Source organism: Cydia strobilella, chromosome 10 (genome assembly GCF_947568885.1).
Source record: "Cydia strobilella chromosome 10, ilCydStro3.1, whole genome shotgun sequence".
Classification (NCBI taxonomy): domain Eukaryota; kingdom Metazoa; phylum Arthropoda; class Insecta; order Lepidoptera; family Tortricidae; genus Cydia; species Cydia strobilella.
This window is the reverse complement of record NC_086050.1, coordinates 1,431,339-1,448,735: the sequence shown is the minus strand read 5'-3', so window position 1 is coordinate 1,448,735 and position 17,397 is coordinate 1,431,339. Positions and strand designations below refer to the sequence as shown.

The window sequence follows — 17,397 nt, the reverse complement described above, 5'->3', positions numbered from 1 at the left end:
CAGCGGTGATACTGTATATAGGCCGGTGATGATGATGAGTTGTAAGTACCTACACTACCTATGTATAATAATTATAGCACTGTGAGTGACGTGTTTTAACTGCGCCAGATAACTACTAGGGGTATTCTTAACAACAATTACTTATCTTATCGCCTAATTGTTGTTTTGAAGATTTTATAATATCAACAAATCTCGACGGGCCAACTACCTACCACTAATTGATGACGATCGATCATTCGAAGTTCTTTATTCCATAGGTACCTAAATGCACAAAAAAGGTCAAAGGTTAGAATAGAATAGAATAGAATATTTATTGCTCTCATGTTGGTATACAGGTCTTACTCTAAGTACAATAGTTCCGTTACAACATGTTACCCTAAAAGGGTATTGCAATTACACGTACATTAAAATATGCAAAGACAGGGGTACATAAATCTTTCAATTATAGTTTGTCAGGGGACTGTCTCATTTCAAACATAGACAGAGAGAATCAAACTATCTTTGTCTTACACTAGTACTAGCACCCAAAAGAAAAGGATGAGTATAGTTTTCTTTGTTCCTATTTACTGACAAGATTTGCTTGACCAACTATAATACTTAAACACGTACAGTATTAGTGTTTTAATATTATTTTATAATTTTAGAATAATACTTATTTGCATTGAAAAACTCTTGCAGTGAATAAAAAGTGTGGTCTATTAGGTAGGTTTTCAGCTTGTTAACGAATTTTGTGTATGTTTGCTCTTTAGTTATTTCTTTTGCAAGGTAATTGTAAATTCTTATAGTCATTAAGTGAGGTTTTCTTAAAGTCATTAAGTTACTTGCTATCGTAAAAAACCTGCATGAATGGGGTGACCTACAAGACAAGTACATCCAGCAACGGCTTTTTTGCTGATATTATAATAATAATAATTAATTAATGATGATCAAGATAAAAGATTTAATTATTAATTAATTATAGAGATTTAGTTAAAGTTATATGTTAGGTTAAAGTAAAATATTACAAAATATATATGTACAACTGGTTAAAACGACAATCACCACACTACCAACCATATTACATTCAAAAACAACTGTAACGCAATGCTATAAGGTTTAATTTAGATCAACACTAAAACACCGATACGACTTTGACAAAGCTAACTTTATTGTCCCACGAATTGTTTAAACAACCGGTTGAAAAACATACGACACATAATAACCCCGTCGAACGAAAGGCCTTATCACGCCATTCAGTACGTCAGTGGCAACATGGCGCTCAAAACCGGTGCTAGTTTCGTGAGACTTAACGCTCTTCGGCAAACAGTCAGGGTAAGTTATTAAATAATACAAATTTTCATACTAAAATGAAATAGTATAGCGTAGATCTGAAAGGTTGGTAGGTTAGGTCAAGTCGCATTCGTTGTGTAAACAACATTTTACTCGGCGCTTAGTAATTGTGCGGGATTGCATTCGATTTTTGTTACAAAATAATACACGAAGTTATCAGCTGTCATCGTTAGTATTACTTTCGCGCAAATCGCGCAATGCGGTGACAAATTTCTTACGAGATTTTGACTTTGTTTACCTTATGTTAATTTCTTTTTTAAAGTTCTTCATATTTGTATCGTGCAGAATGGAGAGTCTTGATGCACAAAATAACATCGCGACCCTCAGTCATGAGGAATCGAGGAAGAAGATGTATTTTCATGTACAGTCAGCCACATAATAAGTAGCTAGACGGTCGAGCGGTGTTCTTAACTAACAATAAAGTTGTGTTCCGGTGCCATTGGTTTCATCTTTCTAACAACTAGCCCGCTTAGCAACTTTTGCTGCTGACTATATGACTATCAAAATTATTGTTGATAAGATAAGTTACTTTAATTAGTGGTTGTTCCTCATCATCAACGTATCACTGTATTTTTGTTTGAACTTGTGTGCCTATCTCTATCTCTTAGTCTAAAATCATTTTTTATTAAAGAAAATATCGTAATTTGATTTTCTAAAGTAAACTATCTTCATCCTTTAATAATGTTTTATTTCAAAACAAGAACATTTTACAGTTGCTGTCTACCCACACCAGACCGGAAGTGCAAAATGGCGGGAAAAATGCAGACTTTCCTGGAGCGAAAGCTCCGTACGTGACGCAAATGAAGTTTCTGAACGAAAACAGCTACGACCCCATCCCTATCTACCGAGTGATGGAAAACAACGGCGAAATTATCGATAAACATGAAGAACCCAGTATCGATAATGAGAAACTTGTTCAAATGTTAAAGGTCATGATACAGCAGAATCAGATGGATAAGATCTTGTATGAGTCCCAGAGGTGAGTAAAATTTGTAGAGGAACATAATATTGTCTCTAATGTGGCTAAAAACTTAAAAACCCACAGATTATTAATGGTTTCAATTTCAATTATCTTGGAACTAAATAAAAGTCTCAAGTCTATGGTTTATGTTTCTTTGGCATAATATAGTGTGTCAGTGTCAAGACATTTCCGTCAGTAGAAAAAAGCGGCAAATTTAAAATATAGAGGCGCGAAGGGTTATCGACCCATAGAAAATTTGAATTTTTCGCCTTTTTCTTCTGACTGTTTGAAAGGCTATATACATATATATCTAAATACAAATAAATATCATCATAGATATATACAGTGGTACTACGTAAACGAAATTAATAAATAGATTTAATTGAATAAAAAAAAATACAAGGTATAAAAAAAAAGTTAAGCTTTGTTCGTTAAGCTTTATGTGTATCCCCTTATTTAAGCTCGATTATAACTGGATACTTTTTTATTTTTCAGACAAGGTCGTATTTCTTTCTATATGACCAACTACGGCGAAGAGGGTGTGCACCTTGGAAGCTCCGCCGCCCTGTCTCCTCAAGACCTGGTCTTCGCACAGTACCGAGAGGTTTCGTTACAGATCGGTTATTTTAAATCAAGTCATCCAACTTTTTCATTTTTTTTATCAGCTGTATCAATTTTCGTCCACATTTAGCCTCACTCAAATTTACTAACTCTTAGGTTGTTCTTCCTTCATTCGTTCTTAAACTTCCCAAATTGCCTACCATTCGGCAGCCGGCCCTGCTAGTTTGGAAATAAATTAACAAGGACCTAATTTGATGCTAGCCGAGCCGCCGCTTTTGATTGACAAGGTCTATTGTTGAGACACTTCATCCCTGAATTGTTTTAAAACAGTTGCTTATGTAGTTTTTTTTTAATTTTAGCTGGGAGTGCTACTTCACCGTGGCATGACCGTGTCAGAACTGATCAACCAGTGCTACGGCAACTGCGAGGACCCCGGCAAAGGGCGTCAGATGCCAGTGCACTATGGCAGTAGCCAGAGGAACATTGTCACCATCTCCAGTCCACTAGGTAATTTCTAACAGTTTATATTATTTACTAGTCTGACCAAGATAACTCTGCAGCGATTTTGATATCTCAGGCTGTGGTGTTATTTTAAACGTCATCATTTCATAGAAATTTAAAAATTAGATAGAGATAGAGATCTTTATTTGCATACCAGTATGTTACATAGGTACACGGTCTTTGGTATCAAAATCGCTGCAGAGTTATCTTTGTCTGATTTTACTACTTACTTTAAGGTATTACGTAAAACTAAAAATAGAGTCATGAAAATAGTCCTTTTATGTCGTCACGCCCATATAGCCAATGTTTGCATGCACCCTGATTCTCTTGAAAGTAGCTGATAGGCCTGTATAGTTCTGTTATGTTACCTGATCTACTATATGTTCATATGGCTCTATTCCCACAGGCTTAAAAGATTTTTGGACAGTTGGGTAGTTTTCTTGGAGTTGAGTAGTTATCTTAGTTCAATTGGAAACCAAGTTAGCTTCAGCATGCTTAATACTTTTAAGTGCATGAAATATTTTGTTAGTGTTGTAATTTTACAGCGCCATAACAACAGTGAATAATTGTATACCGATGCTGCAACAACTTTTGACACTGCCAAGGGAATATCATGACATTCATGACCATATAACCGTGACTGTTTCGGACTGCAATTTTGACAATCCCATTTATTTTTGCATTCCAGCAACCCAGATGCCCCAAGCCGCAGGCGCAGCGTATGCCTTTAAGCGGCAACCGAACAACGATCGCGTAGTCATCTGTTACTTCGGCGAGGGCGCTGCTTCCGAAGGCGACGCACACGCAGCCTTTAACTTCGCTGCGACGCTGGATTGCCCTGTCATTTTCCTATGGTACGCTAGAATAGTTTTGCTACAGTTAATAAAGCTTAGGAAGGGAAAATAACCCTTAGAAACCAATACTTAACTTACTGACTAAAATTCGAGGTAGAAAACATTTCAGTCATCACCATCAAGACTGTTGCCTTTGTGGAAACCTCGGACAGACAAGAATTTTAGGACCCTTCAAATAAGTTTTAAGTGTAGGTATGGTATCTAAAGGAATATTTTTAGTTTTGAGGCTCCAGTGAGCGAAGGTGAGCGTAGAGGTTCTCGGCACGAGCTCCGCCTGACCGGTAAAGACGGCAAATCCTATTTAGGGTGAAAGGTGAAAGTTTTTAAGCATAGCTAGTCAGTAGGTACTACTATCCTTGAATTTTTTGATTAAAACATGCGCTTCTTACATGATCTCACTGAACCTCACATCGATCACGTTGACTTTACAGCAGAAACAATGGTTACGCGATCTCCACACCTAGCAGCGAGCAGTACCGCGGAGACGGCATCGGCGCCCGCGGCCCCTCGCTCGGGCTCCACACTATCCGCGTGGACGGCACCGATACACTAGCGGTTTACAACGCGGTGTCGAGTGCCAGGCAACTTGCGCTGCAGAATAAACCGGTGCTTATTGAGGCTATGTGTTACCGGTGAGTATAATAAAAGTACTAGTATAAGCACTATATCAAGAAGCTTACACAAAACCTGGGGGATTGAATGACGTTCAATATTTTTAGTCGAAAAAAATATGACCTAAAATGACGTCACGCTATTATTCTACTCCTGGACGACTGGACGTTTAGGTTTCCAAATCCAATGGATACCAATGCATAATGTGTGTTGTTCATTTCAGAGTTAGTCATCACTCGACGTCTGATGATAGCAGTGCTTACCGACCATTGGAAGAAATAGACAAATGGAACAAAGATGAGAGTCCAATAAGCAAATTTAGAGCATATCTTGAACGCAAAGGTATCTTAATAAATTATAAAACTTTCATAACCACATTCGAATTTATTTGGACATATTAGTAATCGTAAATCTTGTAATTTCATTAGTAGAAATTAATATCAATCACTTTATCCTATTTGATTTTAAAAGGACATGAATCATGTCCTTTTAAATTCATGTCATCATGTCACATGATATAGTGTTCAAGCATATATTTCAACCTGCAAGACAAAATTAGGTATTACGTACTCCCAACCTATTCCTTCAATATTTTAACCGAGGCGTAGAAATTAACATACAATACATCCGCCCTATTCTAATTCAGAAACTTTTTCTAATGCATAAAAAACTGTTTATTCATACAAACGATTAGTTATTCATTATCGTACTTTCAATTTCAACATTTGTAATATAACAAAACTACGATGTTTAAATCCCACTTTTCAGAACTAACAAAATTGATGTTTGACAGGCAGTCGTTATTCACTCATTCTACTGTGCCTTAATGACTAGAGATGGGTAGCTCAGGGGATATAGATATAAAGGATATATATCTTTCTCTTTTCATGAATCACTCTTCTTGTCTTTACGAATCCGAATATATCAGTATATCCCAATATATCCGTACACTCGCACCGTCGCACCCCCGGCAAGGATTTACTAAAGTGAATAGATAGATAAGATAAGCGATGTCTATTGTCTCTTTGTCTCGGCCGCGCGTCGACGCCGTCGGTCAACCGAAGTACAATGCTATGATGTGATGAGTCAAATTGAGTTCTATTGCTTAAAGTTTTAAAGCTTAAAGTTGTTTGTTTGTAGCATGAATTTTTTCGTTGTTATTATACACTAGCTGCGTTTTGTTCCTACAAAGTTAGAATTGAACTATGCAAATGCAAACTAATTTAGGTCATATTTTGATAAGTTTAAGGATTTACACCAAACGTATTTGCGATTTCCAAAATTTTGCAAATCGTTCGCTTTGCTTTGACCTCGTTCGTTTCGACGGGACTTGAGTGTATTCCTTTAGGTATTTAATAAAATGTAAACAAACCGCAATAAGGTATTTTATTACGCAAAAATATTAAAATTCAATAACGTCAATACATTCATTTTTAAATGCAAGGTCAAGGTTATAAATAGCGCAATTTACGACGCGCAGATTTGTCAAACCTAAAGTAATAGCATGAGCATGACAATACGAACCAAAGCAAGCGCCTTCGTGAATGAATCGATCTATATCCAATATCCATCATGATACAATCATCCAAGACATCCAATATACAAAATGAAAGAAACAATCTCGCCACGGTATAATAACTACTCTAGTGTCCTCTCTCTCACTCATAACATGACGTAAAGTGAGCAAGTGCCGATAGTATCGATAGTAACTGTATCGGCCCGATACAGTTGCGAGCGGGAGCAGTGACGCATACGGATATAAAGATATAAAAGAGTGATATATATCCCAGTGAGAGAAAGATATATATCACTCTTTTCTTTTTACTGACACATTTCGCCCATCTCTATTAATGACTGCTGGGCCCTATATCATAGAATAGATTTGATTTAACTGTTAAATTGAAAGAAGGATGTGTGTATACTCAAAGTATTCTTTATTTTTCAGTTTATTCTTTATTTGAACAAGTTTGGGAACAAATCAAATTATTTTATTAAATATTTTGATTTGTGTTTTTTTAAGTAGTCACACTACTATATATAAATTAAAAACTATTATAGATGTCATATATTAAAGAAAAAGTGACGAAGCCCTCCAGTGGTGAAGGCCGGATTCGAACCGGCATCTTTAGCTATCGCGGCTAACGCCATGAACCCCTAGGCCACCCTGCCACGGCGGTGCCCGTCCGAATTTCTCGACTATATGCCATCTTAGTAAGACTAGGCGTCTTTGACCAGCTCTAAGGGCAAGCAGTGCGCGCTTGCACCTCCTAAACGAACTCCTTACGGATTTACGTTGTAGCGAGAGAGACTGGTGCTGCCATCTATGAACAAGTTTGGGAACAAATCAAATTATTTTATTAAATATTTTGATTTGTGTTTTTTTAAGTAGTCACACTACTATATATAAATTAAAAACTGTAATAGATGTCATATATTAAAGAAAAAGTGACGAAGCCCTCCACTACTCTACTCGGCCTTAACCACTGGAGGGCTTCGTCACTTTTTCTTTAATATATGACATCTGTTACAGTTTTTTATTCTTTATTTGTTTATTTGCAGGTTTATGGGACGAAGAAGCTGACAAAGCATTCCAGAAGGAAGCCAGAAGCACGGTGCTGAAGACGATGCAAGAGGCTGAAAAGAAGAAGAAACCTCATTGGAAGGAAATGCTGGAAGATGTCTATTACGAAATGCCAGAACATCTCCAGTAAGTTTTTATGTTTTATTCTGTAGTGTATTTTTTTTGGGGCATGTTATTGACAAGTTGGTTAGGAAACTAAAATTATTCTTTATTTTATTTCAGAAAACAAATGAAGGAAATGGAAAACCACTTAAAGAAATACGGAGAACATTATCCACTTAATCAATATCAAAGCGAATAGGTGCAAATTTTTAAGTTTTAATAAATTATAAATAAAATATTTGCTTTTGATTTTATTATTTGTAATTATCCACATTATTAATGTAGATAGAACAGGGTTTGTATTGATAATATTGATATAGAACGAACATCATATCGATATCGATACAATAATAAGGCGGCACAGCACTAGAAATAGGAATTTGAACAGAAGGACAAGGACTAAAGATAAAATCTATAGGGCCCTCCACACTCATGCGCGAATCGCGGCGAGAAGCCGCGCCGTGATTCGCGCATGAGTGTGGAGAGCCCTTATGGGTAGTCAATTCTTCGCGCCTACATTATTTAAATTTCCCGTCTTATTACTGATAAAGTGGGTGTGCCAGAGTATATTTGAGATATCAAGTGATAACGGGACAAATGAGACGAAGTATCGATGTTTAGGTTCGCGGTGGCCCCTATTTACATAATAATTTTTCGTGACCGGAACGGAACGTAACAGTCAGTGTCAACATGACGTTTTGCGTGCCTATGTCGAGTCCATGTGAAAAGTTAACGTAAACAATTAAGTTTTATATTTTTAATAAATAATATCGTAATGAAATATACTTTAAGAAACCTTTACTAAACATGGCTTTTGTCCGCACTGACGTGACAGCTGTTAGATTCCACCAAGACTTTATATTTGCAGGTAAATTTTGTGGTTATGTTTGATACCTGTTTTCGAATTATTTAACTACTTAAATTATCGCTTTCAGGTATCGGTAGTTACACGAATATATTTTACAAGGCTTCTTTAAAGTCTGTACAAAGGGTAGTTACGCTGCTAGGTCAGAAAATATATTGTTTCGTGCCGTCAAAATGTGGAGATAAAATACTATGTTTTGGTGGGAAACAGTTCACTGTGTTGAGTTTTACTGGCCCAAGTAGAGAGAGAGGTGAAATTTGCTCTCGTCTGATCACGCCGGTGGTGTGTGACGACTGGTTACACTCTGGGATATGGGTGGATGATGATAAAGTGGCCTTATTGACAGCACATAATATTGTTCAGGTAAATAAGTTTGTTGTATTTGAGCGTAGAATACTTTATCGCTACTGTTACAGATCTCTCTGAATCCCTGAATTAAAAAAAAGTTATAGATATTTAATCATATGGGGCATTTTCCATAAAAAGGACCTTTTTGTCGATGGCGCTTACGCCGCACAGCGTCGCGCAGCACTGTATTTATATCGGAGCATCGTTTATAATGGCGTAAGCGCCATCGACAATAAGGTCCCTTTTTATAGAAAATACCACATATAATTTTATCATTTTATCACATTTATTATCTTGCATATAAAAGACCTTTTTCAGATGTGATATAAATATAAAATTTTCAAATTTTCAGTTCTGGGACATTTCATCTCAAACCTTGCTGTCACAGCATAAAAGCAAAGACAACTCAATTCTGTACAGCGGTCTACTCATACCATTACAAGATGAGGTTCTGGTGTTGGCTGGTACCGTGTTCTCCGAAGTCATTATACATTGCTGCAGCGAGGCAGAGCCACTGCAGCACTTGAAGGGACACAGGGTTGGTAAAGCTTCTATCTTGACTAAATTTCCAAAGATTGAAGACTTTTCATGTGGAAGGATTTTAGATATTTCTCACAGTTTCCTGAGTATAATTTATTAGGAGATTATGACACTTTTCTAATTTTTAGGAAACTTTTCAGTCTTTTGAACAGTACCTACATAATTTTTTTACATTCCTAATTCTAATACCTAAAGAAACAAGAGCTAATTGTGTTTTGTTTTATTTTAACAAGATTTTATTTATAATCTAGTCGTTAAAATATTGTTTTAGAAATAATTGTTTACTTTTGCTTAGTTTTTAGGTACTTATTAGTGATTGTATTATTTTAGACATTTTGCATTTATGTATTTATGACTTTTGATAAATGATTTTACTATTACAGAAAAAAAAATCTAATCAAAGTATTATATTATCATGCTAGATGAATGGCATTTAACAGATTTGTCTTCTTAAAAAAAAGATTACTTACTGTGTTTATTGATAGCAATATCATCTGTGATGGGATCTAACTCCACTTTACGTATGTTCTTTCTTATTTCAGGGTGTAATATTCTCGATAACGTGTGATCCTCAAAAAGAAATCATTGTCACTACATCTGACGACAGATCCTTACGGATATGGTCTCCAAATACTGTCAGCAAACACAAAATAAACACTAAAGAATACTGGCAACACACAGAAATGCTATGCAAACATGAACTCTATGGCCACTTAGCAAGAGTTATGAGATCCTGTATTAGTAATAATATGGTGGTTTCTGTAGGGGAGGATGGGGCTATTTGCTTCTGGAATTTTAATGGAAGGCCTCTAAGGAAGAATTTGGCTCATCAGAGTAGTTGCATTTGGGCTGTGGATGCTGATAATGATAGTTTAGTTACTGGGGGAGGTGACTGTGGTATTATGGTTCATCCTTTGTCAGTTGCTGATGTCAGTAAAAATTATACTTTTGAAAGGAATGCAGATGTCAAGAAAGTAGTTTTTACAGCTAGGAGAAATATAGTTATGATGACTGATAATTGTATAGCTTATTGTGTTGAAGGAAAAGATAAATTGGAATATAGATTGAATCATACTTCTACATATAAATTGCTAAGCATGTCTTTGTGTAGACAGATTATTGCAGTTTCTGATATGGATGGGAAGTTAGATGTTTTTATAGAAAATTGCAGAGAAGATTATTTGCAGAATGTAATAAACACTAAACTGGAATTTGGGAAAATTTTATCTATGCATTGGGGTGACAATAGACATCTAATTTTCTGTTCACAAAATGGTGAAATAAATGTTGTTGCAAAAGGAAATGAAGCGGAGAAGATTTGCAGTTATATTTTACCAGTTTGTAAAGAAAGATGGTTGACTGCTGCCGCCATTGATGTCAAAAATAACATGACTATTCTTGGAGATAGATGTGGGAATATACATGTCTATATAAAAGGAGAAAAGGATCCAGTAAAAACCTTTCGTAAAGTCCACGGCAGATACGGACCTACCTCAATAGCCATTAAGGATAATGAAATTATTAGCACAGGGAGAGATGGTACCATTAGATACTTTGTCATAAGACATGGTAAAGTCAAATATATGAGTAACAAATGCTTAGAATTTCAATGGGTTGAAAAATTCCTGGATAGAGATGAAAGTATAATTTGTGGATTTCAAGAAAGAGATTTTGTTGTTTATGATATAAGGAATAATAATAAGATGTTGAAAGTGCCTTGTGGTGGTGGACATCGCTCTTGGGATGCAGTTCGACAGATAGATAAAATAAATGATAAATATGAGGAGTTTATTAAATTAATATATATCAAAAACTCTGATATAAATATAGCTGCTTTCCAATTGAGTAAAATTGTTTCTAGAAATATTGTAAATGGTTCACATTCTAAAGAAATTAACTGCCTTCAATGTTGTATAAGTGATTTGGATCCATCAAAGATGTTTTACGTTTCTGGTGGTGAAGATACTACTTTAAGAGTTTCTCATCTCGATTCTAGAATGGAATTTGTAGATAGAGTTGTTTATAAACATTTATCAAATATAAGAGCATTGAAATTATATAAATTAAAAGATGAAAAGATACTTGTCATATCAGCTGGAGGTAGAGCGCAAATCTGCTTGAATATAATTAATTTTGATAAGAAAGAAGATGAAATAAAAGTGATATTTGAAGAAGTTTTAGATTATCAAATAAAAGGGACAGATAAAGAAAAGAAAGGTAATCAAAACTGGCGAAACTGTACAGTAGATTTTGATCCTGAAACTAGAGTCATGGATATCGAAATCATACAAACAGACGATAACAATTTGATTGTATTTGTTGGATGTTCGGATGCCTATCTCAGAATATACAATGTTAACATTGATAAAAATGCTGAATTTCAACTGATTAATGAAGTAAAATATCACAAAACTTGCATTCTCAAAACACACTGCATCAAATTTGAAAATGAAACGATTTTAGTAACTTGTACCACAAGAGGTGAAATAGCTTTTTGGGATACAAGTAAACTTAACAACGATGGATTTCTGCCATTCTTCAGTACAACAACCAACAAAAGTGGCATAAACAGTATAGCATCCAAACTATTATCAAATGGGGATATATTAGTAGCAACAGGTGGCGATGACAACGCTATGCATCTGAATATAATCAACATGCAGCCTAACCTGATCTCTGCAAAGATAACATCTTCGTCCCACATGGATTCCTTGCACAGCTCCCAGATAACTGGTCTATGTTTCTCTGGAGAGTATTTAGTGTCTGTGTCAGTAGACCAGAGGGCCAGCTTGTTAAGATGGAAGGTTGAGGAAGGGATTCTATGTGAGTTCGTTTCGCAGACATTTTGCGATGTAGCTGATGTTCAGGGAATGGAATTGATGGAGAGTGGCAGGTGAGTTGAGACAGCCATTAGAGTTCGTCTAAGCTTACTCTGCGCCGACTTGGCAATGGCAACTTGTGGAAGCACTACTGTAAGGCTGCGTTTCCACCAAGGATGCGTAGCGAGGGATGTGTTTGCCATAAACCAATAGAAACACTTCATTTACCCAAAGATAGATATAACTCCGTAATAGATGTATACAGTCTAAGGAAAAAACGTGCCTCGAAAATCCCTAAAATTTGATTCTCGATCAGATGGCGCCACTAGTTTTGGCTACTCTCGTATAGAGGGCGTTGACAGTTTCGGTTGTTATTTAACAATTTTAACGCATATCAGTGTAAGAACATGGATCAAAATCATAAAAATAATTAATGCAAATAAATAAAAAAACATTTATCCATATTTAAATACATTTTATCGTATTTTTATAAATCTTAACTTTTACTTTTAAAGTGTGTCGATAGATGGCAGTGAATTTACTGTGGTTACAAAATTTACTATGACAGTCCCGCTCTATCTTATTATATCCTCTTTGATTTACCTATCCTCAGCGCAGCGGAGTGGACACAGCTCGGCGGAGCGAGGTTTTTTACATATGAAGGATGTGAGCGAGGAATGTGTTGCGAAAGATGTGACGCGACGCGAGCAAAATAGTTATTTGTGCAACGAGAGAAAAGTTGGTTTTTCTTTCGAGTGTTGATTTTGAGTCCCGAGTAAGCGAAAGATTCTAAGTTAGAATCATGAGCGTACCGAGGGACTCAAAACACGAGATGTAAAATAACTTTGCTCTCGTGTGACACATACAATTTTTCACCTCAGTAGTGAGAACATATTAAAGGTTGAAATGTGGTGGTGTATATGTATTTCGAATTTGTAATAGACCCCGAAGTATGAAGTGGCAGTTCATGGCCTTCACTAAATTAAAAAAGCTACTTTGTTTCACTCCCTGGATTGACGAAAGTCGCACTTTCGTCACTGTTTTTTCGCAGGAAAGTAGGCTTGTTCGAGCTGCTAAGGTGAAAAACATTAAAAAGCTCCGCTCCCGCCTGTTGCACCCCGCTCGCTTATTTGAACCGCTAAGCTAGCTCGCGCATCTCTGGTGGTAACATTCACATCTTTCTACATCCTCGCTACGCATCCTCTCACCGCTCAGCTGCCTCGCACCACGGACCTAGATGCCTCGCACAGCTTTATTGGAAGCGTAGCGTACATGTCATATTTTTCTTGGAATTTGACGTTGGTAGCCAAGTTTGTGCAGAGTTAGTTTGGACTGACACTGTATAATTTAAGAACCTTTGTGTTGTTGGCTAGTATACCAATATATCTTATGCTTTCATCGCTAAGCAATATTGAATAAATGACAAAAAAAAAATTACAGTTCACTGTTGAAAGAAAATAACAGTATGCGATAAAAACTTGTATGTAAAAATTTGTTCTCAAACTATGACTCATTTCAACAACTTATGAACTCTATTTGCTTTCAGTGAAAGCATCAAAGTGTGCGTGTTTGGAAAAGGAACGGAGGTCATTGAACTGAAGAAACCAAGTTTAAATGAATAAATCATCGATATTACATATATGTGCTGTTTTCTTACTTTAGATAAATTTAATATATTCTGATTAAAATATAAATTATATATTCAACTGTTTCGCCAAAGGACATCACAAAACCCTAGAAAAAAATACTATCTATAGGTGCAAAAATTTCAAGGAAAATTATAAGTATGAATTTATACCTATATTAGTCTTCGTCGTTAGTATGTATGTACCTACAAAATTACTATTTATGTCTGTATATGCTTTTATGTTGGAATATTTGTGACTAAACTCCGACCAAGCTTAGTTTGCACTTGGCAGTAATAGTCATACCTACTTATTTCCCCAGGCGCCAATCTTGACGTACGAGTAGTATGCATGAAAACTTAACGTGATCGGACCATACCGATTTTGTTATAGCACTAATAACAAGTACCTAGTCAAGTAGTGAGAACTTTGAAGTATGTTTTAGTCTAAAGAGTTATGACGTAAGCAGTATAAAATGCCAACCAATCCATTTAACATTTTATCTCTATACCGTTAAGATCTAATTTCGAACGTGACTAGATTGTTATATAATTAGCACAATTTATCTACTTTCTGATTATAGGGTCGTCGAGAAGGATTACCGGTGATTGTAAACAATTATGTGTTTACAATAATTTTATTATATATCTCTGTACTGTACCTAAATAGCAAGTGGCGAGGTAGGACGGTCGTTTTTGATACCGTAAATCAAGTTACTTTATTTTTATTTTACTAAAATGAAATTATTTTGTGGTTAATTAATTATAATATCGGTCTGAACATTTCGCTGTGCGTGATTTTGTTTTAGTTATTATTATACTTATTAGATTAGTTATTTTCTTCAGTAGTTTACATTTTTGTAGTTAATATTTCCTTGGATCTGTTATTAGCTTTTATTTATTATATTTATTAGGAATACGTAAGTATGTTGTTTTAGTTGGTGTTAATTTCAGCAGGAAATTGTATGAAAGTTTGAAGTAAGATTAAAGAATATCGAAATGGGATCGTCAAGTTCTAAGGTAAATAAGGTAATGTTGAAGACAAGGTAAATATTTATTTTATTAAATATTTTTAATATAACTATGTCAAAAAGACGATACAGACTAGATGTAGGTACTAAATTATATTCATTTATGTATCACTTCCCACGGCTTAGGTAGTATAGACGATAAACCAAATTGTAAGAAATGTCTTTGTGAAATTGAGATCCCCATACAAAATTCCACAATTTTCCATATTTTAAGATTTTGATTTTTTTTGTTGTTTGTGTATTAATACTATCTTACATACCAAATATCAGCTTCCTAGGAGTTCAGGAAGTACCCTAAGACTTTTGATGATCATCAGTGAGTGAGTCAGGGACGAAATCGGGGTTATTTAGATATGAATAAAATCTAAAGGGTATGCAATTGAATTTTTTTATGTTTAATATCGGCTATTGACATCATATCCCGAGAATTTTGTTTATCTCGTATAATCCAAACCCAATTTGTGTCTTTATTATTAATGTGTAATGTGTAATGCCTCTTTTACACGCCAATATATATGTAGGGCCTGTAGGGGAGAGCGGTATTTATCTCTTCTTATAATTATAATTATATAATCTTTTCTCCTAATATCTCAATAGTTTTTTATATAATTTCAATAATTTATAATTTTCAGTCGTCAGTTGTGGAATCATCGACATCAGAAATGACGTCACCAGTCAACGATTTTGGAATAAAAGTGGAAGCGATAGCGGATTGCGCATTTCTTCTGGGCGAAGGCCCTCATTGGGACGAACGCGTGCAAGCTCTATACTTCGTCAGCATTAATGAGAAAACTATACACAAATATGATCCGGCTAAGGAGAGCCTTACCAGCGCTACTCTAGGTGAGTTACCTACTGTCCGCGCGCGAATTCCGTGCACGGCTGAGGAATGTTAGGAATGTTGGGCGTCATGACAAAGTGGTGTCATTTTGTACGTACGGGCGCGGCGCACACCCTGCCACTTCCTCGACCTCCGAATGCACGGAATTGGCGCGCGGACAGTATATTTGTACAGAAGCTTATCAGATCTACCTATAGGGAGTTAGGGAGCGCGCATGAACTGTAGGGCAGCACAGGAGCCGTCAGATTTTTCGTCGATCGTATCGTGTCGATTCAGATCGTAAATGTGAAGTTTATGTTTCCGATGTAGCCCACGAGATGGCAGAACCTACTATGCACAAGAAAATGTACGAGAACGGTAGATGAGAGTACTTGCTTTGGCGTGAAGTGTCATGTTTATGTTTCCGATTCAGACCACAAGATGGCAGATCCTCCAACGCGCACGGCCCCTATAGGAGATGTAGCGTGAACTAATTTAGCCGTGGGCGAAATCGCATCTGCGAGGCCCTTTTCTTTCACTGTGCCCAAAGAGGCCTCGCGTGAGGCCTACTTCTCCCACGCCTAGCTACGCCACTGGGAGATACCCAAGTATAGATCGAATCATATCAATTGAGCTAATGCACTTACCTGTTTACTCAAAGAGTCTCGAGAATACAATGCCATTGGGTGGTAAACCACAAATTAGGATAACTACCTCGTAGTAAAAGCAGATTATACCCGCCTTGAAATGTTAGTATAGATTAACGACTTTTTTTTTAACAATAGGCTCCAAAATACGCTAATTAAATAATGGCTAACATAACTTTATTTGCATTTTACAACCGTCGACACCCAAAACGAATGCACTCTGTAGAAAACCATTTGTTACAACATGTTTTTAGACTATTTTAACCCCATTCAACAAGGAATAAGGTTAAAAATTAAATATACATGCAATGCACTTCTAACTTATTTTGTAACAAAATCAGATAATAGTATTGTAATAATACAATGCCATTGTTAGTACAGGTAAGTGCATTAGCTCAGTTGATATGATTCGATCTATACCTACGGAGCGGTCAAGGTGCTCAAAGTAACTGAACATGCACTCTAATCTTGAAGAAAGTGACTATTTAGATATTATACTGTGTGTGCGAGCGTGTGTTTGTGTGTGACACTGTAAGCGATTAGGTATACGTACACGTATTAAAATGAAACTAGCTCAGTCAGCATTATTTTAAAATGTAGATGTAAAATTTTACAGATGGCGGAGTTAATGCCTTAACTGGCCTTAAGGCACTATCTACTAGTCACCCATAGAGTCAAACAGAAACTTATAGTTAGTGTAGGATTGTAGACAACGAGAGGAAATATGAAACACAATAAACTTCCCGTCGTCCTATTTTAATTTCTTTTACCATTTCAGAGGGTCGTCCAGGCTTCATAGTACCCCTCGAAGACCACTTGGACCACTTCGTAGTGGGCTTGGAGCGCGATTTCGTAGTTATCCAGTGGGATGGAACTGGGACAGCCAGGGTTGTGAGGAAACTGGGGGAGGTGGACCAGCAGTCTCCAAGGAACAGGCTGAATGATGGGAAGGCGGATCCTACGGGGCGGCTCTTTGCAGGTTAGGTTCTAAAAACGGAACAATTTCTAAAACTCCTAATCGGGTAACAACAGTGAGTGGAGAAGGTGTAACAACCACTTAACGATTTGCTTCCGGATTTTATTTATTTATAGCGTTATTTTATTATATACATGTTATTAAATTTTACTTCCAAATATAATAAAGGCTTGGCCAAACACAAGGCATGACGCAGCGCCGCGTCCGCGCCGCGTGATGCCTGTTC

General features: G+C 36.2%; 3 protein-coding genes across 6 annotated transcripts in view; all 3 read left to right on the top strand.

Moving 5' to 3' along the window:
* Positions 1-1,201: 1,201 nt before the first annotated feature.
* On the top strand, positions 1,202-7,753 carry LOC134744830 (2-oxoisovalerate dehydrogenase subunit alpha, mitochondrial). The gene is made up of 9 exons (XM_063678747.1): positions 1,202-1,311; positions 2,043-2,308; positions 2,786-2,894; positions 3,211-3,358; positions 4,041-4,206; positions 4,638-4,838; positions 5,042-5,160; positions 7,378-7,525; positions 7,622-7,753. Exons 1-9 carry the CDS (start codon positions 1,252-1,254, stop codon positions 7,698-7,700), a joined length of 1,296 nt encoding a protein of 431 aa, XP_063534817.1. The 5' UTR covers positions 1,202-1,251; the 3' UTR covers positions 7,701-7,753.
* Positions 7,754-8,204: 451 nt separating this feature from the next.
* On the top strand, positions 8,205-13,708 carry LOC134744828 (tRNA (34-2'-O)-methyltransferase regulator WDR6). The gene is made up of 5 exons (XM_063678746.1): positions 8,205-8,369; positions 8,437-8,729; positions 9,067-9,252; positions 9,797-12,147; positions 13,620-13,708. The coding sequence occupies exons 1-5, from the start codon at positions 8,309-8,311 to the stop codon at positions 13,693-13,695; spliced, it is 2,967 nt and encodes a 988-aa protein (XP_063534816.1). The 5' UTR covers positions 8,205-8,308; the 3' UTR covers positions 13,696-13,708.
* A 628-nt stretch (positions 13,709-14,336) lies between these two features.
* Positions 14,337-17,397, top strand: part of LOC134744847 (regucalcin-like) — a 290,519-nt gene continuing 287,458 nt past the window's right edge. For 2 of the 4 annotated variants that reach the window (XR_010128124.1, XM_063678775.1), the window contains exons 1-3: positions 14,410-14,726; positions 15,361-15,571; positions 16,974-17,174. Coding sequence is in view for 3 of the 4 variants with exons in the window: in XM_063678775.1 (XP_063534845.1) it covers positions 14,697-14,726; positions 15,361-15,571; positions 16,974-17,174 (442 nt within the window). In the remaining variant the exon portion in view is untranslated. Of the gene's footprint in view, positions 14,379-14,409; positions 14,727-15,360; positions 15,572-16,973; positions 17,175-17,397 lie in introns of those variants that run through there. The other 2 variants (XM_063678777.1, XM_063678778.1) reach the window with 2 other exon arrangements.

What these genes read in the sequence shown, in the direction of transcription:
- LOC134744830 (XM_063678747.1), top strand. Translation starts at nt 1,252, where the DNA reads ATGGCGCTCAAAACCGGTGCTAGTTTCGTGAGACTTAACGCTCTTCGG. An exon ending in CACCATCTCCAGTCCACTAG is followed by an intron (nt 3,359 to 4,040) that starts GTAATTTCTAAC and finishes TTTGCATTCCAG; the next exon opens with CAACCCAGATGCCCCAAGCC. An exon ending in ATTGAGGCTATGTGTTACCG is followed by an intron (nt 4,839 to 5,041) that starts GTGAGTATAATA and finishes TGTTCATTTCAG; the next exon opens with AGTTAGTCATCACTCGACGT.
- LOC134744828 (XM_063678746.1), top strand. Translation starts at nt 8,309, where the DNA reads ATGGCTTTTGTCCGCACTGACGTGACAGCTGTTAGATTCCACCAAGAC. An exon ending in CCAAGACTTTATATTTGCAG is followed by an intron (nt 8,370 to 8,436) that starts GTAAATTTTGTG and finishes TATCGCTTTCAG; the next exon opens with GTATCGGTAGTTACACGAAT. An exon ending in CAGCACATAATATTGTTCAG is followed by an intron (nt 8,730 to 9,066) that starts GTAAATAAGTTT and finishes TCAAATTTTCAG; the next exon opens with TTCTGGGACATTTCATCTCA.